This window comes from Sinocyclocheilus anshuiensis, unplaced genomic scaffold, assembly GCF_001515605.1.
Source record: "Sinocyclocheilus anshuiensis isolate Anshui unplaced genomic scaffold, SAMN03320099.WGS_v1.1 scaffold487, whole genome shotgun sequence".
NCBI lineage: Eukaryota > Metazoa > Chordata > Actinopteri > Cypriniformes > Cyprinidae > Sinocyclocheilus > Sinocyclocheilus anshuiensis.
This window is the reverse complement of record NW_015548240.1, coordinates 1,545,871-1,573,725: the sequence shown is the minus strand read 5'-3', so window position 1 is coordinate 1,573,725 and position 27,855 is coordinate 1,545,871. Positions and strand designations below refer to the sequence as shown.

Sequence of the window (27,855 nt, the reverse complement as noted above, 5' to 3'; positions counted from 1 at the left end):
AAGGCGATTCTACGGCGAGAGGCTTCGAGTCTCGTAAATCAGCGATGAACTTAAGTCATCGCTGAAGGAGAAGAAATCTGAGGTCCTATGGCGAAGTGCACGCTTATATAGCCAGATGCCCCGCCCAAATTGGCTGGCAGCTCTGCTGCCGAGCCATTGGTTTGTTTTTAATAATACACTGCACGAACTAATGGCCGTGCAGTTACACTGCGTGATTGAAAAAGGCTTCAGTATTCGGAGAAAAAGGAGTTTTCCCCAAAGCGTCTTAGCAGACGCAGTACGAATGAAGTATCGATAGGGAACTATTTGCAAGAGCAGTTGAACTGAAACACAGTGCTGTCCAAATTACACCACTAGAGGGAGATGAAACCACACAGCACACACCTGAGACACTGATCATCCAGTGATAATGATAGCTTCTCTATTTGTAGTCATTGTGTAAAATCTGTTTGTTTGTTTGTTTGTTTGTTTGTTACAATACAGGCTAATACAGGATGTTAATTTTTCAAACTGCTTGTATTGGAGTCCCTGAACTGGTTATACTAACAGCAGATCTGACAATGAGGCAAACAAACACATATGGACACTAATACAGGCTTTTCTGTACAAACTATTACAGCTGTCATTCGATAAGGTGACACTTTGTGCATTACAAACGAGCAGTTTTGGAGATTGTGTCTGTCCTGCATCCATTATAAAAGGCTTCTGAGCAGAAGCCGGGGCCAATATTCAGCTGTTAATCTCTGTCCTCAGACATCTGCATCCACTGTGGAGGGGCGAGGGGAGGGGACGCACCTCGCAGTGCACACGGGCCTCTGCATCCAGATGTGTCCTCTACTTTGAGGATGGGGGCGAAGGGGTTTTTAGGAGAAAAATCTGCAAAGCAAACATCTGCTTCCACTTAGAGTGCAAGATTTGAAGTGCTTTAGGTCCTGGGAGCTTTGTGGAAACAGCATAAGATAAGTCAGTTAAGAGAACGTGTCCGAAAATCCACCCACATCTGTGGAGCAAGGGACTGGCTGGAGCTGTTTGGCGGCTCTCTTTGTGAACCTCCCACTGCGCCTGTGTACAGTGTCCTTATTGCTGCTGAGAGCATGTGTTTTACTCTGCTGCTGTCGAGTACCTTTATAAAAAATGGTAAACCTACAGGAAAGGAACAGAAGTTTTCTTTGACAAGCTGACAAGTATGACTAGCAATGTCTGCTGACTAGCAGCACCACTCATTTCACTACATTCAGATAGAAAAATAGTATTACAAATGTTTTTTTTTTTGTTTATTATTGTAATGATTATCTATTTATTTTTAAAATGGTAGTATACATTACAGACAAGTACCATGTTTGGAAGCATCCTGTGAAAACCTGCAATTCTGATTTGTCCCATAAAATAGAGTTGGCAATCGGCCAACAGTCTCACCTTATTAAATTATCAATATTACATAGCACATGTATGGGTTCTCTCTCTCTCTCTCTGTTCTCCATAGAATGTGTAATTCAAAGAAGCTGCAGTCTTTTTAATTTTCAGTCTTTTATAATCAACTGTCATGTCCGTGATGTGGTTATGAAGTGAAGTGGTCTTTTTTAATGGAGTAATTAGATGAGAGAGGCGGTGTGACAGGAGCGTGAGTGACATTTGGGGAACATATGTAGTTTCACATCATGAAACAAGACCATGTGTGCGAGTTTGAAAGAGAAGGGAAGGGAGAATGGTGTGCACGCTGAGTAAAGGTGACGCAAGTAATTTCTGTACCACGAGCGTCGCCAAACGACAAACAGCAGCTCAACGATCCGAATTTATGTAAAACCTTGTGCTTTCTGCCTCAGGAAATGTCTTGTTAAAAGCCTGACAGTAAGGTATTACATAATGCCTACCTTTTTCCCAGCTATGTACCCGCCAGCAGCCCCGAAGCTCTTAGTGAAGGTGCCCATTAGAACGTCCACTTCATTGGGGTCCACCCCAAAATGTTCTGTAACCCCCCGACCTATGGGCCCCACGGCCCCGATGCTGTGGGCCTCGTCGAGGTACAGATAAGCCTTGTACTTCTTCTTTAGCTCTAAGATCTCCGGCAACCGGACTAGAGAGCCTTCCATACTGAAAGAAATAGACTAAGAGATTTCAGTTAGGGTGTAAGAATAAAAATGTATAACATATATATATGAATATTAAAATATACAGCCAGACAGACATAAACATACATTTTTAAAAAATCTATATATTTTTAACCTTAATGTAATTTTTAAAAATATATTTTTTAACCTTTGTAATCCATAAACTTAAATGTTTTAAATTTAACAACTTTTAATGTCTTTCAATATTAATGGTGCTGTAAGGGATTTGTTAAACAAAATGTCTCCAACTACTTAGCAGATATCACTGAAATAGGTGTCCTGAGAAATCACCTGTCTCAGTGACGGCAATAGGCACTGTAAATAGTATTATGTGGCTACCGGTACAGTGGTTGTAAGTTAGTGAATCATTCATAATCTTCTATAATCATGCATAAATTTCATATAAAGTTCATGAACCTTTAGTGTTCACTTCAAAGCACACAGAGCACAGATTTATGCAATAAATGACCTCAGAAAAAGGGTTATCGATGCTCACGAGGCTGAAAAGGGTCACACAACCATGACTGAAGACTTTGGCCTCAATAAACTAACAATCAGACAGGCAGTGTTCAAATGGGTGATATCACACATCAGAAAACCTCAAACAAGCAAGAGTGATAATTGTGATAATAAAGAGAATTTTGTTTGTGCCACCAGTTATTAAATCCAATTGCTTTAGCTGTTCTCCAACAATGATAATAAATGTATTTTGTATTGTTTAATTAACATTCTGCTGCTTTGTAAAGCATCTTGAGCTATACTTTTGTAGGAAAACCTCTCTATAAATGTATTTTTTATTAATTTGCTTAATTAGATCCTCTTTCATTTGATGTAGCTTCTTACCTTAAGGCTGTAGTTAATGGAACTGTAAATATTCACAAACACACTGACCTGTAAATGCCCTCCACCATGATGAGGATCTTCTTCCAGGTGCGATGGGTGCGAGGTTGACCTGAGCAAATCGCCTCCTTTAGCATTTTTTCTAGACTCTGCATGTCTGTAACCAAACACAAAACAGGCACATTATGACACAATCAGGTATTAAAATAAATATAAATTGTTAGTTGGTATTTTACCCTAACTCAGACATTTTCTTGTGCCAGTTATGAGCGCAAGTGGAAACTTGATTAAATTAAAGCATTTTTTAGGAATATATATGGCTGTAATATTACATCACTAATTTCTTTACAAATTATGAACAACCCAGCATGTTTCTCGATGCTTCTTCTGTATGTGGCCAACAAGTTTTTGGATATACAGAACAGTGTTTCTCAACCCTTCTTCTGTAGAGACGCCCCAGCAATGCACACACCTCATTAGCTCAGTAGAGGCTGCATGAATTGAAAGACCTGAATTGAATGTTTTAGATTGCTGAGACACAATCTGACAGTGTTGCCAGACCTTGCTAGGAAGGAAAAAGAAGGAACATGGTCTGGTAAAACAAACCCAAAATAAGTGACCTACAGTGTATCTAACCAAAATAAGCATTAATAGTTTTTGTGCTTCTAGGAGGGTGAGGGTTTTTATGGATCAAGGAGAACTGCTTGAATTCAGTGATCTGATTTATTATAGCATAAAACAAACAGTAACCAAGGCTAAATTACATCTTACTGCAAAAAAGCATTTCCATTAATTGTATCCTAGATGAAGGGCTGGAAAAGCCAGAAACATTGAAAAAAAAAATGGAAACAAATTATATTAATAGTAATGCTAAGTAAAACTGAGCTCTAACAGCACACTGGGATATTCAACAATGCTATTATTGGTAGGCCATATTTTATCGTGTAAGTCCAAATGTGTGACTGTATTCTGTAAATAAGCCCACAAACCAATAACCCACCCGTGACCCCAATATTTATAAGCAAATAACCTGAAGTCGCTTATAACAACCAGACATGGCAACACTACAAACTGGCCAACAGATGGCAGAGTTTAACTGCAAAATTACAGATTTTGAAAGCCAACACAGGTTTAATTCTGGCCTGTGTTGCATCTGATCCCATTCTTCCACTTTTACCCTATTAACTTACTGCCTTCTCTACTGTCTCTATGAATAAAAAGTGACAAAAAGCCCAAAGAAAAGAATGTTCCATATAGTCTCTCATTAAAGTGGCCTCATTTCAAACAGGTGGACGTATTTAGGCCAGTGAAGGCCAACGTGGACGCGGCCTGCTTTCACTATCCATGCAGTCCTGAAATACTACACTCACCTAAACAGATCCGCCAAAGGTTTCAGGCCAAGAACAACTATACAATACAGAATGACATGTAGATTGTATGTGGACATAAATGCCAAACTATGTTTGGCTGATGTTTAAGTGTGTTATGTTGTCACTAGTTAATTCAAGATGACAATGACAGTATTTGCAGCTTGGTTATAGAGACTTTAGCCAGAATAATTGTGTTTGTAATACAAAAACATACTCTGTTTGCAGGGAAAATCCACCCACTCGCTTCAAAATATGTCTCATTGACATATACAAAACTGCCAAACTATGTTTGGCTGATGTTTAAGTGTGTTATGTTGTCACTAGTTAATTCAAGATGACAATGACAGTATTTGCAGCTTGGTTATAGAGACTTTAGCCAGAATAATTGTGTTTGCAATACAAAAACATACTCTGTTTGCAGGGAAAATCCACCCACTCGCTTCAAAATATGTCTCATTGACGTATACAAAACAGCAATGATCATTATTCAAAACAATGATGTGCAAATGAAACTACAAAAATCCATTCTTTTATTCGGTGTACCATATTTACAGCTGCAATCTTTTCCCTGAGAAAAAACAAGTCTTCCAACAAGTCCTTACGTAACTGATAAACTAAAAAAGCGAAATCAAAGGCCTAAATATTCCTGATGTCAACAACACATTTAGGGCATTTGTTCAAATGCCCTAAATACGTTGTTGACATCAGGAATATTTAGGCCTAGGTGATAAGTTATCAGAGATAATTTATCTCTGATTTTCTGAATGATCGCTCATTCAAAAAGCACATTTTGAATGAGCGATCATTCAGAAAATCAGAGATAAATTATCCTCTTCTGCTTTTGGATAACTTTTTCAATGTGGGATTCGCAATCCTCCGAAGACCGATAAAGAATTAAAATGGCAATGCACCCGTAGCGTGGTAGGTATTTGTCAACAAACATGTTCTAACAACCAAAATGCAGATGATAAACTTTATGCAATGCTACCATTTATTCTGTAGGTGTGCAGGTATCAACAGAGAAGAACATTTACTGTATTTTCCACCAGTCTCTGCAAATGCTTGCTAAACAGGTTGGCTTATTATATAATTATGAACTTTAACTCATTGATGCATTTTATTTGCTTGAAAGTAAATGGTTATCATTAACTCATCATATCCGCTAACGTTACATCATGCACCGGCATCTTTACGTAATCAGAAGTGGGGATCTCTGCACGAGTTCCCAAGTTGAAAGTCCAACTTCACACAGAATTCTTTTTAATTTTCTGAGGAAGCTGAACATGGCATTAGTTTGCACCATAATTAAACAAACTTGAACCAGCTAATCAATAATTTTTTATTTGAACAAGCGCAGCCAAGCGCAATGGACTAGGGTTGCTAAACTCCTCTGTCACTTCTTATAAGACTATTTTCAGGTCAGACAGTGGCATTTGGAGGCTTTCGGGTTTGATGTAAGGACCCACAACCAACTATTACACGGCGCTGTCAGAGTACATTCAAGCTTTTGTTGTTCATGCATCATGTATTCTCATCCATCCTCTGGAGAAAGATGCACACTAGTTTTCCAGTAGCTACACAAGAATACCATTAACCACTATGGATTTCCTAGAACACAGCTTTTAGAAAACCCAAATATGCCTCACTGCAGTCCAATGCTTAAATTTAGTTTGCTAACCAGCACAAAATTTGAAGACGATTGACCTCAGTATTTACAAATGCTGAACCTTGAGCAGTTGTGTGGATAACTGAACACACCGTGACCTGATGTCTTTAAACTTCATAATATTTTGAATATGTACTCACTGTTGTGCTTGAAGACTCGAATGGTTGCCCCAGACAACCTGGCTCCCAGAATGAGGGACGTGTGATTTAGCTCATCACTCAGAATCAGGCAGCCCTGGAAACAGACATTGTTACTGCACGGCTCTGAACAAATTATGAAGCAGGAATCCATCAATAACACAATGTGTGGAATAATGTTGTGAGGGTTCATTCAGAAATATCATGAATAATCATAAACAATCAAGTGTTTTTTATATAGCACCCTTTAAAAAGAAAAAAAAAACCTGAAAAAAGTGCTACTATAGTACAAAGAGTAAAAATAAAAGAATTAAATAAAACTACAAATTATAAAGCATTCTCTTCATCTTATTCTAGTTTGCATTTAATATCATACATCACTTTCAATTTGTTTTCTTAGTTTATTTGTTCATTTATCTATTTTTCTTCTCTCCCTCATTTTCTGTCATCAAATCTTAATTGCCAATTCTAGTTTAATTATCTGAACCCCAGGTTCAATCCTGTCCCAGATAGGAAGTGATCTATCTGGAACCCAGATCCACTTCATTGCCTCTTACAGTGATCTCCAGTGAGGTGGTCCTTGACCACTTACACAAAGAATAGTTAGAAAAACCATTTAAGGAGAAAAGAGAATTAAGTCCATCCTTATTTTTATATAGTCTACAAAAAAGACATATACTTTACAAAGACTTCTGGGAACACTACTGAGTAATGACTTTAATCAGTTGAGTTACATTTATGCATTTGGAAGACACTTTTACTCAAAGCATCTTACAGTGCATTTTATCACTAAATGTGTTCCCTGGGAATAGAACCCGCATACTGGGTGTTACTAGGTGTTGCCATGCTTTTTGTGTTAAAAAGAATTGGACTTCTTAATGTTTCTTCTTAATGTATCTTCTGATGTGAACTGGAAGATACAGTCTCAATAGCTGCAGAACACTGCCTGATTCAACAATGGTTGCTGTCATCTCCTCTTCAACTTTAGAGGCCTTGAACTGACACCTCCTCCAGAAGGCCCAAGTTGTTGGACCCACTGCTTAACCAATTCTCTTGAGGCTGCGACATCATTAAGACTTTGCTTGAGGAAAAACACCCCCCTAAACGCAATCCAACCAGTTGCAGTTTTCTGGCACCTCAAGACAGTCCTCTAGCCTTCTGGATCTCAACCAGTTCCTGAGGTCTTCTAATCTGAGCTGATTATGACCGACGACATCATTGGACCCAGCATAAACAAACCCTAATGAGACACCCTAAACAAGTACTGTCAGTTCTAACTGTGTTTGCCTATCTGATTGAGCATTATTTTTAACAAGGGTTTGTTTAGTGTGCTGGTTCATTGGGTTATTCTGTGGTGCGTGAAAAACTGTTTATAGTAGCAATTAATAGCAGGCGCCCAGAGATAATAGATTAATACCACACTTCTGAGCTCACTTCAACAGATAAAACTGAGTGATTTAAGACAGACGTTAAAATAAAGAGGCACTGCTGATGATTAAATTTGAAATGCTCACCTTTCCGACTAGTGCCGGAATGTTCATGGAATTGGTGGCGAAACCCATTCCAAACGCCATGGCAGACTCCACCCCCAAGAACTCTGCCACAAGTCGCTCCAGTTTTTCATGAATGCTTAAGTTGCCTATAAAAAGATAAAAAAGAAATGTATTATTAAGCTGACACTTTTATCAAAATTACAAGAGTCTCCTCTTGGTGACTTTTGGCTACATGAGTGCCATGGCTCAACATGTCAGGAACACATACTGGCTGGTTCATTTAACCACAAGACCACAATTTGTCAAGAAGAAAGTGATTTGTGAGAAAAAGAAACTGAATCTGCTCTTGAGATTATCAATACCTTGAGGAGGCTTTTGAACAAATAAAATCCAAGGCCACTAACAGTAGTAGCAGACAACGGTAGCCCTCATTTATTTAACTTTTTATTTTACTTACTTTACATGGTTACTAAAAAACTAAAATAACAACTTTTATTCAACAAATTGTCTCCTCCACATCTCCCTGGCGCCATTTTGGAGAGTATCCACTGAACGTAAACAACGTATGCTGTTCTGGGTGAAGGGTGACGCCAGGGTGACATTAGAGATTAAACGAGATCTGTCAGAACATGTGAGGTGAAAGGTCATTAATCACTCAGTAGGTGCCTTCAGAGAATAAAGACATAACTGCAGACATGAATACTATCATAATGTTGGTACATAAATGTCAAGACAAAAACAAAAAGAACATCTGATACTGTGAGATAAAATGTGACCCAGTGTCCTGTACAGGTTAAATATAGATAGAGAAACTGGCTATAGGTATGTGCCATAAATCTCTTAAGTGTTTTTATCACTACTGTAAAACAATGTCATTACCTTTTCAAAGCCCGTTTAAACAGGCCCTAAAGTCAGAAGTTATCACATCTAAACACCAGTGTTGAGGAAAAAAAATAAAAACAATTAGACTCACTTTTAAGGGAAAGTTTTTTTTTAAGATTAATTTTTGGCATTTTTGCCTTTTATTGATAGGCTAGTAGTGAGACAGGAAGCGAAGTGGGAGAGAGAGGGGGCATGGGATCGGGAAAGGTCCGTGAGCCAGGACTCGAACACGGGACGCCCGAAGCGCAATGGCGCTATACATGTCGACGCGCTGCCCACGAGGCTATCGGTGACGACCACTTTTAAAGGAAAGTTAAATTAAAATAAAATGTTCATAATTTATTCAATGTAATTTTGATCCAAACCTGTATGACTAGCTTTCTTTCGCAGAACACAAAAGAAGATAGTTTGAAGAATTTTGGTAACTAAACAGTTTTAATGACCATTGACTTCCACTGTATGGACAAAAACACTAAGATATTTCTTAAAATATCTTCTTTTAAGTTCCAGGGGCCAGTTGCATAAACTTAGCCTCTATGTTAAGACAGTGACTTAAGAACTAGTCTGACCAACTAGCAGTTAGCCAAAGGGTAATCAGTCTTATTTTTGGATTAAACTCAGACTAATCTACATTCTTATGTAACTGAATAAAAAAAAAATATGACCAGTATTAAAGAAAAAAATTAGCTGACTAACTTTTAAGACTAGTCTTATTAACCTTTTATGCAACCGGCCCCAAGAAGAGAAAGTAAGTCATACAGTTTTGGAGTGAGTAAATCAATTGAATAAGGGTGACTTTTCATTTTTGGGTGAACTTTTTGAATTAGTTCTGCATCCTGTTTGCTGTCTTAAAGGTGCACAAAGTGACTTTTGAAAAACGCTTTTGACCACAGCGTCGGACCGAGTCCCAAAACACAAGTGTAGCCAATCAGCAGTAAGGGGACATGTCTTGTAATGATAAAGAGGAGAGCGCTCAATTTGATTGCACAGGACGGATATTAGCAGATCAATTATAGATAGAGAGAGATGGCAGATAAAAAAAGAGAGGAAAATATCAGAGAAACAAAACATTAAAAAGAAGGGCAAGAGGTAGGACCCACGTAAATATCAGCACAGCTTTCCAGCGGTGGAGAGAACTCAAGGAGCGGGAAGGCCTGGAATCAGATGCCGAAGTTGCGTTGTTTCTTCTTGATAGGGGAGTAACGTTGATTTTGTTTAGTTTCACACAGCTTATCCGTGTTGGCTTTTGTTTAAATATGCTTGTGTCAGCTTCACTTGTTTCCGCGATCGTCGTTATGCGAGGGTTGTGTACATACGTGTGGGGCAGAGATTTCAAAATAAGCACGAGGTCCTGTTGGGGTATGGGCATGTTTGTTTTGGTGCTTTCAAATATCAACATTGTTTGGCAAAAATCACTTAGTGCACCTTTAATTTAAATTCATAAAAATTCTGGAATGTTAATGACATGCATTATTAAGTCATGCACAATTTCTAAACACAGACATACATACAAATATGAATTAATAAATTTATAAACACTATGTAGTTGTAGCAATGTTAACATGCATGCTCAGCCACAGTGCTTATGTGGGCATCATTTCCTGATCCCATGAATGCCTTACCCATCAAAGTGGCAAAAAGACCATAATGGCCTGACTGCTAGAAATGTTTAACAGCTTTAAGCAAGAAATTCTGTCTAAAGATATATTTCCTACTGAATAAGACAGCAGTCCAGAGTGGTTGTGCAACACCTAGTGTTAGTCTGTGAGAAAACGCCTCTCCTTTTACATGATTCCTATAGAGAGCTTTGTACTCTAAAACACCATTGATTACTCCAGACCTCCGATCATTCCCTCTCACAGCAGCAGCTGAAGCGTGATGTGTTTGATTAAACCTGAATCAGGGCCGGGCGGCCACACTGCACTTCAATGTGATATCTGAGAAGCTCTCTCTACAGAGGAAACTCATAAGGGTCTTGACTTCTAACCAGGATATTGTAGTAGTTTAATGAAGTGAGAAATGAGAGCGAGACCCATGAAGAGCTCATTCACCTGGTGGGAGTTTATACACAAGAAGAAACTACCCATAAAACAGCAAGTTCTCAAAGCATCTTAACCTAATAGAATTTAAATGAATGGAAATGGCTCTGAAAACTGTAACAACAGGGTTCAGGGTTAAATACAAATTAAGCCCAAACAACAACATCTGTGACCACAGATTACCACAGAAAATTATGTTTACAGTAATACTTGCAGTCAAAGTGGGACAAAGCACTGCCAGAATAAACATCAAAGTACGTACTTTAAAATACTAACATGTGTAAATGTACGTACTTTAAAATACTAACATACTATTTAACATATTGGACCATAACACTGACCTTTTAGCATTAAAATGAGACTAATATAATACAATTGCTTATTAATCCTGTCTGTGTAATGTCATACTGTATATAATTTTTCAACTCCTGTTATGCAAAATTGGTAAACACTGTACTTTTTAAACCAGTAAACAGGTTTATCCACCTAAAACAGCAGTCCCAACCCTAAAAAGATGATTTACAAAACTTTGCAGCTTAAATAAAAGACAAATTTTCATATGAAACCATTAACATCGCATTTCAAGCTTCACATTTTTTAGTTTTTAAGCCCTCCAGAGATTGCCACTAGAAATACAAATGCATTTTTTTTTTTTTATCTCCAATAAGACAAAAAACAAAAACAAATAATCAGACAAATTTGAATGCAGCTCAAAGATTCTGCTTTACAAGTCACTTAAGAACCCTCAAGTGGAAGACAACTCTTGTCTAATAGGAAACTATAGCAAACAGCATTTGCCACTCGCTGGTTATAGTCATCAAGGTGAAACATTTAGCTCTTGTTACAATAATTGTGACACTTAAATGGCCCATTATGTTGTTGACGACTCCATACCGGAGTGCCACGTGCTTCAGTGATATTAGTGTTTGACAACTATAACAATTTCAAACCTATAAACTCTTTGTACATTGATTTAAATAGTCCATGGTGACTGAAAACACACACATTATAATAAAATCTAAAGACACACATACACGCCTACAGCAGAATTTCTGTAAATGATTGATGCATCTGTCTTAAAACCTGTCACCAAAAACGAACACGGACCTTATTGATCTTGCAGTCGGAACAAAAAGGTGTTGTCAACTGTGACCGTACTGTTATAGATAAAAACCTATTACCCAACATCACATGGGTTTTCTGTAAAATAGTAACCTAATGTAACTTGGGAAACACAATAACATCTTCACAAGTCTCCAATTAGTAAAACACTTTAAAGCAAGAATTACTCATATGTTTTCATTTGATTAAATAACGTAGTTATTTATTTTTATATTTATGAATAAGTATATACTTTATGTAATATAATATTTTACATGTTTCATATATTTAGTTTTTAAGAATCTATAATTTGTATTATTCTATACTTATTTTACTAATTTTTATGTTTTGGAATTCTACAAAATGATTTAAAAATGCCCATCCCTAATATGCACATACATACACAGGCGACTAATTAGGAACTGCATTTTAATAAGGAGTCGTGGGGTTAGTTGTTATTGCTCATTTTACAGAAGGCCTGCAGAAATATATCTGAAAGAAACAACAACCTTTGAGAGATGCAAAAAAATAAATGAATCCCTCAAATGAATAATGAATGATACGAAAAAGACACAAATACTCCCATGCCTCGTGATCACGTGTTCTTTTTGTGTCTGTTTCTGATGTGGTTTTTGGCTTAAATTCACCACAGTCACTGCATAGCACCGCAGATAAAAGATCTCAGATGACCTACTTTACTATGAAAATGATCTGATATCTGGTAAAACAATGATATCATTAAGAAGGGTGTGTATTTATACTGTGTGTGTATGTGAGAGGAGGAGACAGAAAAGTAGTGAGTGACAGTGAGAAGGTGAGAGAAAACTGGTGAAAATATTTCTAGCTTTACTGTCGTGTCTTGACCCGACTGTGCTCACGTGATGTTTTACGGCCTTGCTGATGTCAGAACAGGGAGCGACATTCATCAAGCAGCTGAAAAATGTCACACATGCAACAAACCAGAATAACCAGATCCTTGAACATTCGTCACACCAAAAAGTATTTAAAACTGTACCTGAACAGGTCTAGTCTCTAAACCCCCATCAAGGATTTCCACGCCATTTTACCAATGAATTTCCCTGGAAGTTGTTTGTGATTATTCAATCAGCATTTTTAAAAGTCATTTTAAAGAGAATGCACTCACAAAAAGTAATTTTATAACCAATTAAATGTTTTAGAGCTTAGCATTAATAAAGAAAAATACATATGTATTCACTACATAGCTTTTCAAGCCTGGAAATCTATCACTGTGGGAAACTTAACATGAGTGCTTTAAAAAAACTTGCATGCACCCAGATAACCATTTCACCTCTTAGCCTTAGTGCAAACAAGCTAGCTTTTAACCTAAAATAAACATATTTCCGCATGGAAATACGAGGAAGATCATTATGGGTCATTGACTAATCATAATACATGTAATAAACCTATAGAGAGAGATATGAAACAGTTCAGTCAATCATCAACTTATGCTGCAAATTCAAAAACAGGTTGGGCCTTTAATGAATTACCCAGAAAAAAAATCTATTTTAGGTATTGCGAATTCTATGAATGCTGCACAAAGCAGGTCTGATCACAAGTGGAAAAAAAAGCTTTTGACAGGTTAATGATGGCATTAACTAAACCAAAATAGTTGCTCAATAACCTACTATGCTTGTTCTTATGCAAACAGTGTTGGATGCTATGGGTGACCTGTTTCTGTGATTGTAGGTGTTTCGTTTGTGGTGTAACCACACACATACCTAGTTCCTGTCTTGTGCTGCAGACACCCACCCCATACTGTCTGGTCTCCTCTGCTACAGTTTTCAGCAAGTCAACATTGTTTTCAGCGAAACCCAGGTAGTTGTAGGAGCCCATGTTTATGACGTTCTCAACGGTTCTCCCTGTTAACCTGTCAAAGAAGTAACACGGCATCAACCGAGTTTTCGATTTTTTTTTGACTATAGCACGTACATAGATCTTTCTTGTTCCAGGTTGCAACTGAAATCAATGGGTGTAATATAGGAGAACTGCATGTATTGCAAAGCAGCAGTTAGTGGGAGTACTGTAGGTGCGGCTGTTGAAAGAAAAAAATTATGAAATTACAAAATGGGAAAAATTGAGTCATAATCATATAACTGGCACATCATATTAGTTTATCAAATATTAATATATTTATCCCCTAATTAAATATTTTATTATTATTTAATTTACATTACCATTCAAAGGTTTGAGGTTTTTGTAATAAGTATGCTCACCAAGGCTGCATTTATCTGATCAAAAAAATTTTACAATTTAAAATAACTGTTTTCTATTTTAATATATTTTAAAAAGCAATTTATTACTTTGATGGCAAAGCTTGAATTTTCAGCAGACATTACTCCAGTCTAAAGTGTCAACATTTCGTATTATCATCAATATTGACAACCGTTGTGCTGCTTTGTATTTTTGAGGAAATCATGATTCATTTTTTCCCCAAACTTTTCAACTGTAGTTATAATAATATTATATTTTAATATATTTCTCCCATGATGCTGGTCCAAAAAGTTGGCTCATCAACTTGCTAGTTAAGCTAGGTAAGAAGTCTTGCAATGACACAGACATCCTGCCGAAATCGGCACCTAAACAACATGTCCTGGTCTTTACAACAGGGTCATAACTGTTTGTTTGAATGCAAAGCATATACCTGAAAGTCCAGTTGTAATCATCTGAGACCCTTTCCATGATGTCAAAAACCGGACCAGGTAAACTGCATATAGGCCGGTTCCAGTTATCCCTGACTCTCGTGTACAGGTTCCGTTTGTAAAAGTTTTCAAAATCTTGGTACAGTGGAACAAAGTCCTGTAATACAAGAAATTGGTTACAACATAATGACCATAAGCACTTTTAATATAACCTAACATTAGTATTTTGTGCTTTCCTCACCACAATATGCCCTATTCATTCAAAAATAAGAGGCACAGCTGACACAAGATCAGCCATAAAAAGACACTGTTTGTATGTGGGTAGTTACAATCGGGTGAATGTTTCAAAACCATCTGCTCTGTGAGTATCAGAATCCTGAGAGACTCACCCACATCTTGTCCTTAAGTAAACTCTGCCAAACAACAAGGGAGAAGCTAATCAGACTCCTCATTGTGCTGCCTTTATTAAACTTACTTTGAACTGCTCAGAATCTTAGTTATAGAGACAGCTAAGACAGTAGAAAATAACAAAGGAGCAACAAATTGCCGCCTGACTTTTACAAGTTTTGCATAAGCTTTTGACTGCCACTCATAAGTTTTTCTGGTCAATGAGGAGGTGTCTGATCTTTGCCCAACGTTTCAGATGATGCATTCAAAGAAAGCTTAAAAAAAAAACTGCATAGCATTTATTTTTTATTTTTTTCTCATTTAACAAAGAATAGCCTGCATAAAGTGCACAGTTTAAAGCTTTGCTGGTGTGTAACTCAAACAGCAACTCATAAGTTTTTCTGGTCAATGAGGAGGTGTCTGATCTTTGCCCAACGTTTCAGATGATGCATTCAAAGAAAGCTTAAAAAAAAAAACTGCATAGCATTTATTTTTTATTTTTTTCTCATTTAACAAAGAATAGCCTACACAAAGTGCACAGTTTAAAGCTTTGCTGGTGTGTAACTCAAACAGCAATGTTTACAAATAACACAGCGCACAGTATATATCATTATATATTACAGCAAATAAACCCATTAAACAGGAAAAGGAGAACAGAAATGCTGCGAGATCATTTGAGGCCACATGTAAATTTTGCTCTTAAATGCTAATAGAGTGTATAGGCCTACATATCAAGCGCACTCTGTAAAATGTGCAGAGCTGAAGTAAAAACTGTTCTTTTCCAGTGCACTCCCTTCTTACTGATTTGTGTTTAATGCACTTTACAGATTAAAGCTAGGTTAGAATATTTAGACACTGCCAATTTGGCTGAAGTGATTCACACTGATCATGGAAAACATGGCAAGCACAGTGCAGAAAATCCACAATGTGTTACTCATATCATCAGTATAACACAATTTTAGCATTTAAATTTGCTAAAGGTGTGACTCCATCTGAAAGCTTACCGTTTCATTATCTTGCCAGCTAAACTTCAAAAAACTAAATTTATGCCTTTGAATAATCGCATCTGATGTAATGCCACCAGCTTCGAGTTAGAAATGTGCATGAAAGAGGCATCTTTTTGAAGGCGGCATTCTCAGCGGACAGACTGAGAGCAGAAATAATGAACCCACACTCCTTTGGGGTTTAATTGCGTCTTTAACCTCCCCGGCATCACCTCACACATATCATGGAGATTTTCCGTAGTTAACAGTGTGTAAATTATATGACATGAAAGAAAACACTTTTGTGTTTGACAGTAAATTTGTCTTGACAAATACTCATCTTTTTACAGTTATTATTTCTAAATGCTATTTAGACACACAGAAAGTTGTTATTCTAATCCAAAAATAAAAGTTCCACCAATCAAGTGGAAGGTTTACATGAGGTAAAGCTAAAAATAATTATAAAAAATATGTTTTTCCCCCAGTGTGTACTGAACAGGACAAACTGGAACAAACTAACTTTTCTACACATGATGGTTATAACATTTTGAGAAATATATTAGATGGAGAGCAACCCTACCTTTTGCTCTTCTCTCTCCTGGGCCTGATGGCACTTCTCTAAGCCAACAGCTCTTAAGAAATCCCTGAAATAGCCAAAAAGGATGACAATTCCATAATTCATGTATGTCAGGACAGCCACATACATGGGGGCCTCCTCAAATGAATCTTCACCCCTAACTCGAGGTTGATGAAAACAGTCTCCCTTATCATTTTTCTGCACCTAAAATACCATTGACAAAACATTAAAATTAATGTTTTAACTGCAATGCAATTTAATAGACAAAAGACATTCAAACATATAGGTCTACGGCATAAACTAAACTAACTTTTCTACACATGATGGTTATAACATTTTGAGAAATATATTAGATGGAGAGCAACCCTACCTTTTGCTCTTCTCTCTCCTGGGCCTGATGGCACTTCTCTAAGCCAACAGCTCTTAAGAAATCCCTGAAATAGCCAAAAAGGATGACAATTCCATAATTCATGTATGTCAGGACAGCCACATACATGGGGGCCTCCTCAAATGAATCTTCACCCCTAACTCGAGGTTGATGAAAACAGTCTCCCTTATCATTTTTCTGCACCTAAAATACCATTGACAAAACATTAAAATTAATAATGTTTTAACTGCAATGCAATTTAATAGGCAAAAGACATTCAAACATATAGGTCTACGGCATAAACTAAACACCTCAATTTACAGAATTGAATAATAATTGTAATTTCTGCGTTTGCTTAAGCCATATCTTTCACAGCCAATACGACACTTTAAATGACAAATACTATAGTTTGTTTTATAGAAACCATAGTTAAATTAAGAAAAGCTAACCCACCAGTGTTTTGCCTGTGGCTAGGAATACAAATTTTACAGTTAAACTATGGTTACTAATGCAACTATTTTCATAAGAGTAAACATTTATTTCATTACGAAAATAGCACTTGGACTTAAAGCATATTTCAGTGATGACTAACTGGTGACTCGTATTTCGAAGGGATTCATTAAATGAACCATCTGAACGAACCGATTCGCTGAAATGAATCGGACCTCAACGCTATACTAAGTCAAACCTGTTGTAAAAGTTACAACGTCTGTAAAAACTACGTAGTACTTCAAGTCCGCCTTAAAAATCACTCCTTGTATTTGAACTTTTCTTTTTAGAATAACACGTTTAACTTGACGCATTTAGCAGAAGTGATGCACTTTGACTTACCGTTTCTTTTCTGTGATATCCATTTTTCAAACTGTTGCTTTCCTGTTGTTTCTGGTCAGAATGACACTTCAGGGTTCCATTGCACGAATGATGTTCATCTGTTCGTATCATGTTTGCGACGCGTCAACACTGAAGGATGAATTATATAGGCTATTAAACTTCTCTTTTCTGTCCCTCAGTTTAGAGAAGTGTGTGTGTGTCCGTTGAAGTGCATTTCCCTGATGTGACTTCACCATCCGACTTCATTCTCAATTGACTTTGATTTGTGTACACACACCTTTGGACCAGGAAGTATTCACGGACATCAGGGACTCGACGCGACGCGACTGGGCGCTGCCTTTGACAGCTTCGTTGATGAAAATGGAAGAGTTTCCAGGCTTGTGCAGTGAAGACGCGTTTGGTAGTTTCAAAGTTGGCGACAGTCGTTCTGAATCTGCTTCTGAATGGGTTTTATATTAGCTTAAATGACAAGCAAAACTAAAAGTATAATTCCTGCAGCTACTAAAACCGAGTTGTCAGTGGTAAAAGAGAAACTGTTGAAAAATGCATACGATGCAATCTGCCTATGATACAGTTGATACCAATTAGCAAACAGCATGAAAAAAATGACTTACTTTACTTAGTTTATATTAGGGATGTACCGAATTAAATTATAGGCCGCCGAAAATGGCATTTTCGGTTTTCGGCCGAAAATAATATGCCACACCACACCGCCCTGCAGTGTTCAGGCTGATTCATACTCGACTAATGAAATGGTCAATAAAATGAAATGACTAATAAGATTTTTATTTTTATTTTTTTACTGTTGTTCAATTTAGTTTTATTAGTTTCATACATATATCCATATAGACAGTATTTTGTTTGACAGTATTTCAGTAACTACACAAAATAATCTCAAGATTTACAGGGTTTTACATGATTCTTTTGTAGCGTGTCTTCCAAATGAACCCACAACCTAATAAGTTTATACATCAAGAAATGCATTAATTCATTCATCCACTCTACGGGAGAGGCAAAGTTTGCTACTTCTCACCGCTGTCGCTGTTTCCTGAGTTTTAGAAGGCAATTAGGCCTACTCCTCGTCGCCCCCTGTCGTCGTGTGTTGCCCGCACTCGTCGGTCGGTTTTCCCGCTCGCCGGAAAAGCAAAGTCCGCTCAAATAACGCGCCGACAGGAAACTTCTATGTATGTAGGTTACTTGTTCCCGTTTGCAATAGCGCTACTGTGCTGTAACATGGCAACGCTGTTAAAATGACGCTACCCTCTCATGACGCTATGCTCTGCTCACATGCTCTGATAATAATAGCTTTGTAGGATTATACATTATTTTGATAATTAGTTTAAAAACAGTTATATCTGATTCTGTTGCGTGGAACTGAATAAAAATAATATATTTGTCACACCCCTGTGGACTCGCTTGTGGTTTCTCCCTCTGTGTCCTTATTTGGTTGTTCCTGTTCTCATTATTAGTTAATCACCTCATTGTGCTCACCTGTCTGCCCCTCGTTATCTGCCCTATATAAGTTCCTGTCTCTTGTATTCTAGTTTGTCGGTTATTGTGAATGTTACCCTGTGTGTTGATGTCTACCCTGTCTGGCTCTCCTGCTTGCAAATCATTAAATATCCTTTATTTTGTCATCTTCGTCGTCCTGCCTGATCTCTTGAACACCCTGCCCATGACATACTGATATTTAATATTAAGGTAACACTTTACAATAAGGTTCCATGAGTTAATGTTAATTAATGTAGTAACTAACATGAACAAACAATGAACAATACATTTATTGCAGTATTTAATAATCTTTCTTAATGTTAGTTAATGAGAATACAGTTGTTCACTGTTACTTCTTGTTAATTCAGAGTGCATTAACTGTTAACAAGCACACCTGTTGATTTTAATAATGCATTAGTAAATGCTGAAATTAACATTAATAAAGGGCTGAAGAAGTATTGTTCATTCTTAGTTCATGTTAACTAAAGTAGTTAACTAATGAACCTTATTGTAAAGTGTTACTAATATTAATATAAATTCTGTCCAATTTTATTGTTACTTTCGGTAAAAGTGTGGTTATTATTAAGTGTGGTTTTATTGGCTTGTGTTTTTTAAATTCAGTATCATTAAAATTGAGTTAAATTAAAAGGTCTTACAAAATGACTTTATATTATTTAATAAAACAATAAATAATCATTACAAAGCATTTTCGGTTTTGGTTTTTGGCCTAGTGCATCCAGAATTTTTGGTTTCGGCCCAGAATTTTCATTTCGGTGCATCCCTAGTTTATATTAACCATAATTTAACTCTGTCATTTGTTTTAAAGGGGTCATATAATGCTACATGCACTTTTACAAGTTGTTTGAACTGAAATGTGTGTTGGCAGTGTGTGTACACAACCACCCTAAAATGATAAAAATCCACCCAGTGGTTTTTTTGTTAATCTACTAAAATCTTTACCCCTTTCTCAAATCGAGTCGATCTCAGATGCCTGTCTGTGTGATGAAACACACAGACAGGTCCCTCCCACGATAGTTTGATTGACAGTAGCATTTCAGCACAAACTGGACTGGCGTCTTACCTTAGACCCGCCCTGAGTGAGCTGTCATCAGTCCGCCATTGTTTCACCGCTGGAGCAGATGTAGACAAGAATGACTCCTAAACGAAGGGAATGCGCCCCTGATCTACATAAATGCATCTATGTTCACGCGAATCATTCGTGCTTCACAGCTTCACCTACAGAAGAAGTGAGTGTAAGGTTTTTTTAACTAATCTTTGCAAATCGCCTTTCCTAATAATGTGCTAATTAGCAAGTTTCACGATGAATGCAGTTAAAGTAAACAGTCTCTCTGAGAGCGGCTCAGAAGAGAGGGGCGGGGTCAGCAGAGCTCATTAACATTTAAAGGAAAATGCTACAAATCTTTATGCTCTGAAAAGAGCTGTTTTTGACAGGGTAAAAAAGGTGTTTTTTTACACTACCATTGAGAAATTTTAACCAAACTATGTTACAGACTTTTCATTAAGACCCTAAAGAATCATATCAACTTGTGGAAAATGGGCATCCTTTGACCCCTTTAAGAACAAGTAACAAGGGATGGATTATGAACCAGGCCCCAGTCTGTCTGACAGGGTCCTTGATCTGTGAGGCCCCTCAGAAAGAGGCACTGCAAATGTTGAATGTTTAGTATGTTATCAAAGTTGTTGTAATTGTTGCAATGCATTAAACATGGTGTTTTCATTAAATTAACTGTAACATTGTCTTATATTTGTGGTGTCATTTTTCCTTGTGTATTACATCTCTCAGTTACATAATTTATACATCTACATTGATTTTTTTGTGTGTGCTGCTTATCAATTCATGTTTCCATTGTAAACAAATGGATTCATAGTTCCTATAACTTTTAACAGGGATCATTTTGAAAGAAAAGAAAATTCTGCAATTTGAAATCACAAATCATCATTAAAAATGAAGTCACAGTTCAGTAGCCTATATGTTTTTTGTGTTGCATAAAGTTTCCTACAAAGCATCTCTAAAAGACTTATGTACTGTTCATGACACATAAGTTAACGTCTATAAAATATGATAGTCATAGCTCTTAAGAGGTCTATGAAATGGTGTCGTTAGATCAATGTAACCGTGATATTAGCCAAACTATTATGAGAAAATATAAATAAAAACACTTTATTTTCCATGAATCTTTATATGTTTAATATTAGGACAATAGTTTTGTTCAGATACAATAGTTAGTAATTAGCATTATTTTTTATTAGCATTAGCTTTTATTATTAACAATGACAGCACTGAGGAGCTCATGTGGTCTCATTTTATTTCTCAATAAGTGAAAGTTAACCTGTATTTTAGCTAAGTACTTTTGTCTTCCCTAACATGCGTTTCTTCCTGGTATCCAAGATGAGCTATCTTTGAATCTTTTGCTGCCTTCTGAATATCTTCTGAAGTCTTCACCACAGAACAAGAAGTCATTGTGATTACACAAATGAAGAAAGCATGAAGCCAGACTTTCCTTCCTTGCCCGTTCAATGGGTCTGTGCTGTTGTTGGATGGACAAAAAAAAAAAGAACAAGAAAAAAAAAACACCTGAGTGAGCGAGTGAGTGAGTGAATGGGAGGAACAGATCTATCTAGATGGAAATGAAGAGAGAATTAGAATGGCAACGTGTGGCACTGGTAGCTGGCAGCAGCCTGCAGCTCCACTCTGTCTTGCTCTCCCTCTCTTTCTCTCCTCACTAAACCCTGAACCGTCCCCTCTGTCCACCACTATCCCTCATTTCTTCACATCCAATGAGCTTCCCAATCCTCTGCCAGAGACTTCGTGCTAAGGGAGATGTGCTAGCCTAGATCTGTCAAGCATCATTAGCTTTATTAATATTAGCACTCATTATTTATCTCGTATTTGCATGACAGGTGTTTCTATGCGCCCTCATAGACCTCTAATGACTTATCAGTTTTAGGCTTAAAATTATTATTGCAGAGAGCCCTTGTTGTTTTATTACTTTTGATATTATTTCATTGGGCATTTAACATCCTTTTTTTAAATGTGGTATTTTTTTTTACTTTTATTAGGCTACTTTAGCTGCAGTAGGTAGGTGAACGCCTCTTTACCAAGCTAATTTCAATATGTCTAACAAACTTCTTTGTGCGTCTTGCCCCGTTACACTGATAAATCCGTTTTTTAGATAAGAAATTACCATATACCAACCTGAAACATTTTCCTCGACGATATTTCAGTTAAAAGTCATGTCCCAATCATGTCCCTGTTTTCACTTGGTTGTTTACAAACACTAATCACAATGCCCAATTCGAGAATGAATCACTCTTTTAAATCGGACGACCCACCCCACACTGCCAAAGGTCCAGAATTTAAGTAGCCTATTTTATTTTATTTTATTTTTAAAACAAATGTAACAAACCAAAAACTAACGTTCTATTTCTGTTAAGAAAACTTTCCTGTCTAACCAAAAACAAACCTTAACAAACTAACGTTCTGGGAACCAAAAATTATGGACTAACCCAGCTGTTGGGTTCAATTTTTTAATTACATTTTTAACGCAAAACGTTGGGTTAGTCCATATTTGACCCAAAGTTGGGTTGAAACAACCCAGCATTTTTTAAGAGTGTAAAATAACGTTATTTTAACGTTAGACTAACGTTACTCTAACGTTAGAATAATGTTCTACAAACCAGAAACTAACGTTCTATTTCCGTAAAGAAAACTTTCCTGGCTAACCAAAAACGTACTCTGTTACTAACGTCCAAAAATTATGGACTAACCCAGCTGTTGGGTTCAATTTTTTAATTACATTTTTAACGCAAAACGTTGGGTTAGTCCATATTTGACCCAAAGTTGGGTTGAAACAACCCAGCATTTTTTAAGAGTGTAAAATAACGTTATTTTAACGTTAGACTAACGTTACTCTAACGTTAGAATAATGTTCTACAAACCAGAAACTAACGTTCTATTTCCGTAAAGAAAACTTTCCTGGCTAACCAAAAACTAACCTTAAAAATGAACATTCTGGGAACCAAAAACGAACGTTCTCAGAACGTTCTGGGAACCAAAAACTAACGTTAGTAGGGAAGTAGCCTATTTTATTTTATTATTATTATTTTTTTAAACAAACAAATGTTCTTTTAAATAACAACGGAATTTAAAGCCATAAAAAGTTATTAAATACCTTAATTGGTGTAATATACTAATGTTAGGGGAACGTTAGATTAACATTAGAATAATGTTCTACAAACCAAAAACTAACGTTCTGGGAACGCCATACTAATGTTAGGGGAACGTTAGATTAACATTAGAATAATGTTCTACAAACCAAAAACTAACGTTCTGGGAACGCCATACTAATGTTAGGGGAACGTTAGATTAACGTTAGAATAATGTTCTACAAACCAAAAACTAACGTTCTGGGAACGCTATACGAATGTTAGGGGAACGTTAGATTAACGTTAGAATAATGTTCTACAAACCAGAAACTAACGTTCTATTTCCGTAAAGAAAACTTTCCTGGCTAACCAAAAACTAACCTTAAAAATGAACATTCTGGGAACCAAAAACGAACGTTCTCAGAACGTTCTGGGAACCAAAAACTAACGTTAGTAGGGAAGTAGCCTATTTTATTTTATTATTATTATTTTTTTAAACAAACAAATGTTCTTTTAAATAACAACGGAATTTAAAGCCATAAAAAGTTATTAAATACCTTAATTGGTGTAATAAAAGTCTTAATTATAATTTCAAGAGGTCTTAAATTTGGGGATGGAAAGACAAGAATCGCGTTATGGACAAATGTGACTATTAAGGCTCTGATTTCATTTAATAAATATGAGCGCTGCACATTTCAAAGTCAAAACACTTTGAAACGTGCAGGTGTTTTTATATGAATGTATCTTTCAAGGGAACTGACTGACTTCAGAAAAGTTTCGATGCCATCTTCATTTAAAGTAGGCTAGCATTTATGAACGCAGCGCCTCTTTGTGTACAGCCTTTACCGGGGAAACAGCAGTAATTCAGACGTTTATGTCCCCGGACCCCCCTAGAGGGATACAGGACAGGTCCACCCACCATTGGCTCACTAAATCTTACGTGAGCATGATGTGAACCCACCACCATTAGCCCCTGTTGTTTTGGCCGCAGCCCCAGATGTTTTCAAATCCTATAAAAGCCCCTGATCATAAACAAACAATACTGGATGTGTATCAATATAATGGATCTGTGCATTTATTGCATTAATAACGTTATTCAAACAAAAGAAAAATAGAGAACCACTCACTGCTCTTAATTTAAGTTAACTTAACTTATTGCTTTACTAGTTATTTGTGTATATTTACTGAAGAAGGTAGTAAGTGATCTTGCTAAACAATTTGACAACAGTGTACGAAATATTTTTGGTGCATCAAAAATCGTGGCCATTAAGATACCAGCAGACATGCTAATCCAGCACAAATTAGTACATGAAAAGTCACCGAAATGAAGTAGGCCTATTTGAACTTCATGATTAAATATAAAATGGGTGTAAAAATGAAAAAGGTCTACTTTTTGAAAAAGAAAAGAACCCCCCTTCCACTAGGTTGGCTATGGGCCTGACAAACTTATACCAACATGGGAAACATTTGCCCTCAAACTCTTTCAAGACGTGTGTCATTTCCCGCTGGTTGAATCAGAAGTACCGATGCCCGATTCGAGAACGAATCATTCTTTTGCGTCAGCTGTTTGCAGTGTTTCTGCATTTCCTAGAGCCAACTATGGTCGCAAGTTCTGTTGTTGCCAATGGAGTTCAATGGAACTCGCAAACATTTGCTAATGATGCTTTTGGGAAACGCACCCGTGGTTAGCAAAACTGTCTGAGTCGTTTCAAAATTTAGCATGTGAGTATTAATTCGTTTGAATCAGCTCACTTAAGTAGGCTACTGTATCGTTCGGACTTGGGAGCAGTTGCTCACTTGCTTACTGTTTTACGTAATGCTTTAATTGTCTGCTTTACGACACAGTTTACCGACAAGCATAAAGATATGAGAGTACACCTGCACGTGCAACTTGTGATGACTCAGTATTGCAGGTAAGGACACTTCCCCGCTTGTATCGAAACACCATGTAATCGTAAAAAGATGTACCTTTAGAGTACCATGTAAATATTGCGGTAAATAAGAGTAATAATCATGCAGTACCATAGTATATTGAAAAACATTCCATATATTTTAAAGTACCAATGTATTTCTATCTGATACCATCACTGTACCACTGCCTCAGTGTCCTATTTTGAGAGAAACTTTAACTTGTGCTTAATGTAGGCCTGCATAAGTCTTTCAGAGATGCTTTGTAGCATAGTAGCCTACCTTGGTTCATCACAGATCATATTCACTATATCATTTTCCTAACAATTTGAGTCAAAGGTTGAATGAAAAAACGAACAGCATTTTCAGAATTTCCTTATTTGGTATTTCCCATTTTTTATCGGCTTTAATAACAGCTTCATGAAAACCCTGGTGAATTGAACTGAAAACTATTCAACAAGCATATGCAATAATGTGTAAATGTCTTGCACATTGTAAGACATTTAAATGTAAATGCAATAATGTGTAAATGGGCAGTGTCAAAAAATTTGCTTATTATGATTAGTGATTTTGAAATCTCTAATATTTCTTCATTCACAATATTTCACAATTTTTCCCCAAATCCTAATACAGTACATGCTTCTTATTTCCACATTTACATTAGATATACTTATTTAGATTTACAATGTGGTCTAATACTTTTGGACTGCACCGTAGGTAACTTAAAATACAAAGTTCTGTATTTCTCCAGATGCAGTTTGATAGAATCTTTGCGATGGTTTAACAAGAATACCCGCTGAGCCACATGTCTGCCTGCTAACCAAACCCTTCCCGGCAGTATTTCTTAAGTAAGGTGACAGGTTAAGCAAAGCTAAAAGAAGAAGATTATCACTTTTATGCTTCAGGAAACCTTGCTGTTTAGAGCTCTTCTGACCTCATTTTACAAGACTACATGTCTGGGTGTGTTTGTGTTTGAAGTAGATTCTTATTTTGCAAATTACTATGCAAATAAAGTTCACAATGCAGCATACATCTGCACCTAGAATAAAAGATGGAAAAAATCTATTCTTAATGGAATACAGTGGGAGAGTTAATCCAGCATTGCTTCATTTAAATGTTTTGCGTACAAAGCCTCTTCCTAAAAAGGTTCATATCAAATGAAGGCATGGCGTTCTCATTTCTTTTGATCTTGAATGAGAATGTTTTCTGTTCTGTGTAACCGTATTGTGACTCATGTTGTGTTTTCTTCCAAAATTGTGTAGCGCATTCTTTGTATTTCTTAGTGGTGATGGTAAAATGAGATAAAATACCCTGGAAAGGTGAGCACACCTGCTGTAAAAGAGTTCCTCCTCCACTTAGTGGTCAAATCAAAGAAGTAAGTAAGGCACTGACAGAATAAAGAATCAAAAGAATAAAAGTAGTCATGGAAATGAAAGTAGGCCTACATTCTTTCATTAATAGGATTTGTAATACAGAATATTTCCAGAGCTGCACTTAATCAGATAATGAAATGAACAGTTATGATAGCATGCATAAAGAAAGTGAATATGTGAATTGAAATGAATGGCATAATGTAATTTTGTTTGTTATCATTTCACCATCCGCTTTATTCATTGTAGGCAGTGCTTCGTCTGTGTCGTGTCTCTCTCTCGATGTTTATGGGTGATGTCCTTGCTGCTCTGTCCTAGGAGGGGCCAGAGTTAATGCAGTGCTATATTTGTGTTGACCCTCAGGGGCCATTAAATCACATAATTTCTTCATCAGCTGGGTCTGACCTGATTTTCTAGACGGCCTCCTCAAGCAGTGTGGGGGAAAAAAATTAAATGGTACGGAAATGTAGATACATTCGTGTAATAGTGCATTTTATTTTTATGTTTGCCCTGCAGGGAAAGAAAATGCTATAGAACTTTACTTTAACTAGTAATTTGGCTGATCATGGATTTCTTACAGTACATAGTCTTATTTTTAAATAACTTGACTTTTTTTTTTGTATGTCTGTGTGTGTGCTAGCACAGGTTAGATTAAAGTAATTATTCACCCCAAAATGAAAATGTGCAAAAAATGTACTCACACTTAGGCCATCCGTGATGTAGATGGGTTTGTTTCTTTATTGGAACACATTTGGAGAAATGTAGTATTACATCACTTGCTCACCAATGGATCATCAAAATGAAGTTCAGAGAGAGAGAGAGAGAGCTGATAAAAACATCACAATAATCCACATTACTCCAGTTGATCAGTTAACATCCTGTGAACACGTCTTGTGTTTAGAACGTGTTGGACTGTTTTTTGTTTTTAAACATCCTTGATATGTGTATATTTCTCTCCTGATTCTGAGAAGACTACTTTTTCACTGGAGAAAGCAATTTAATGGATAAAGGACTTGTAGCCAGAAGCAATGGTTTGTAGTTAAAAACATCTTGATGAACTTGTTTATTACAGACATGCAGCTTTTCACTTCACAAGATATTAATGGATGAACTGGAGTTGTGTCGATTACTTTGTGATGATTGTGATGCAGGGCCGTTTCTAGGCATAGGCGAGCTAGGCGGTCGCCTAGGGCGCCATCAGCTGAAGGGGTGCCAATGAGCGCACGTACTGGCACTTTTAGCAGGGTTGTGATAAAGTGTGGCACGGTCACCCTGAAATATGACTGCCGCCCCCACTGGATCCCCCAACATTATTGGGCTAGAGTACTGTCAATCTGACGATGCCTGTATGCCACTAGATCAGAGTGCTGTCAATTGCTGCCTGATTGTTGCATGCAAAGTTTGCATTTGGAGCGCTCAACAACGCCATTAGATCAGTGGGCTCTGTCAGTGCTTTGGCAAGGTAACACTTTTTTTTT

The 27,855-nt window shown here is 36.8% G+C and overlaps 1 protein-coding gene and 1 long non-coding RNA gene across 5 annotated transcripts in view; one reads left to right on the top strand and one right to left on the bottom strand.

Annotated features, from left to right (window-relative positions):
• Window positions 1-18,607, bottom strand: part of LOC107654988 (serine palmitoyltransferase 3-like) — a 31,384-nt gene extending 12,777 nt beyond the window's left edge. Inside the window, exons 1-11 of one of the 4 annotated variants that reach the window (XM_016442367.1) lie at window positions 18,475-18,607; window positions 17,719-17,880; window positions 17,442-17,570; window positions 16,614-16,814; window positions 14,686-14,709; window positions 14,299-14,453; window positions 13,376-13,524; window positions 7,636-7,760; window positions 6,125-6,218; window positions 3,000-3,105; window positions 1,872-2,091 (exon numbers count right to left, since the gene is read on the bottom strand). In XM_016442367.1, coding sequence (XP_016297853.1) covers window positions 1,872-2,091; window positions 3,000-3,105; window positions 6,125-6,218; window positions 7,636-7,760; window positions 13,376-13,524; window positions 14,299-14,453; window positions 14,686-14,709; window positions 16,614-16,814; window positions 17,442-17,552 — 1,185 coding nt within the window. In that variant the 5' untranslated portion in view covers window positions 17,553-17,570; window positions 17,719-17,880; window positions 18,475-18,607. Of the gene's footprint in view, window positions 1-1,871; window positions 2,092-2,999; window positions 3,106-6,124; window positions 6,219-7,635; window positions 7,761-13,375; window positions 13,525-14,298; window positions 14,454-14,685; window positions 14,710-16,613; window positions 16,815-17,441; window positions 17,881-18,474 lie in introns of those variants that run through there. The other 3 variants (XM_016442368.1, XM_016442369.1, XM_016442370.1) reach the window with 3 other exon arrangements.
• Window positions 6,171-27,262, top strand: LOC107655003 (uncharacterized). Its single transcript, XR_001630379.1, has 3 exons — window positions 6,171-6,183; window positions 11,005-11,011; window positions 27,204-27,262. It is a non-coding gene; the product is annotated as an uncharacterized LOC107655003 (long non-coding RNA).
• The last annotated feature ends 593 nt before the right edge of the window (window positions 27,263-27,855 follow it).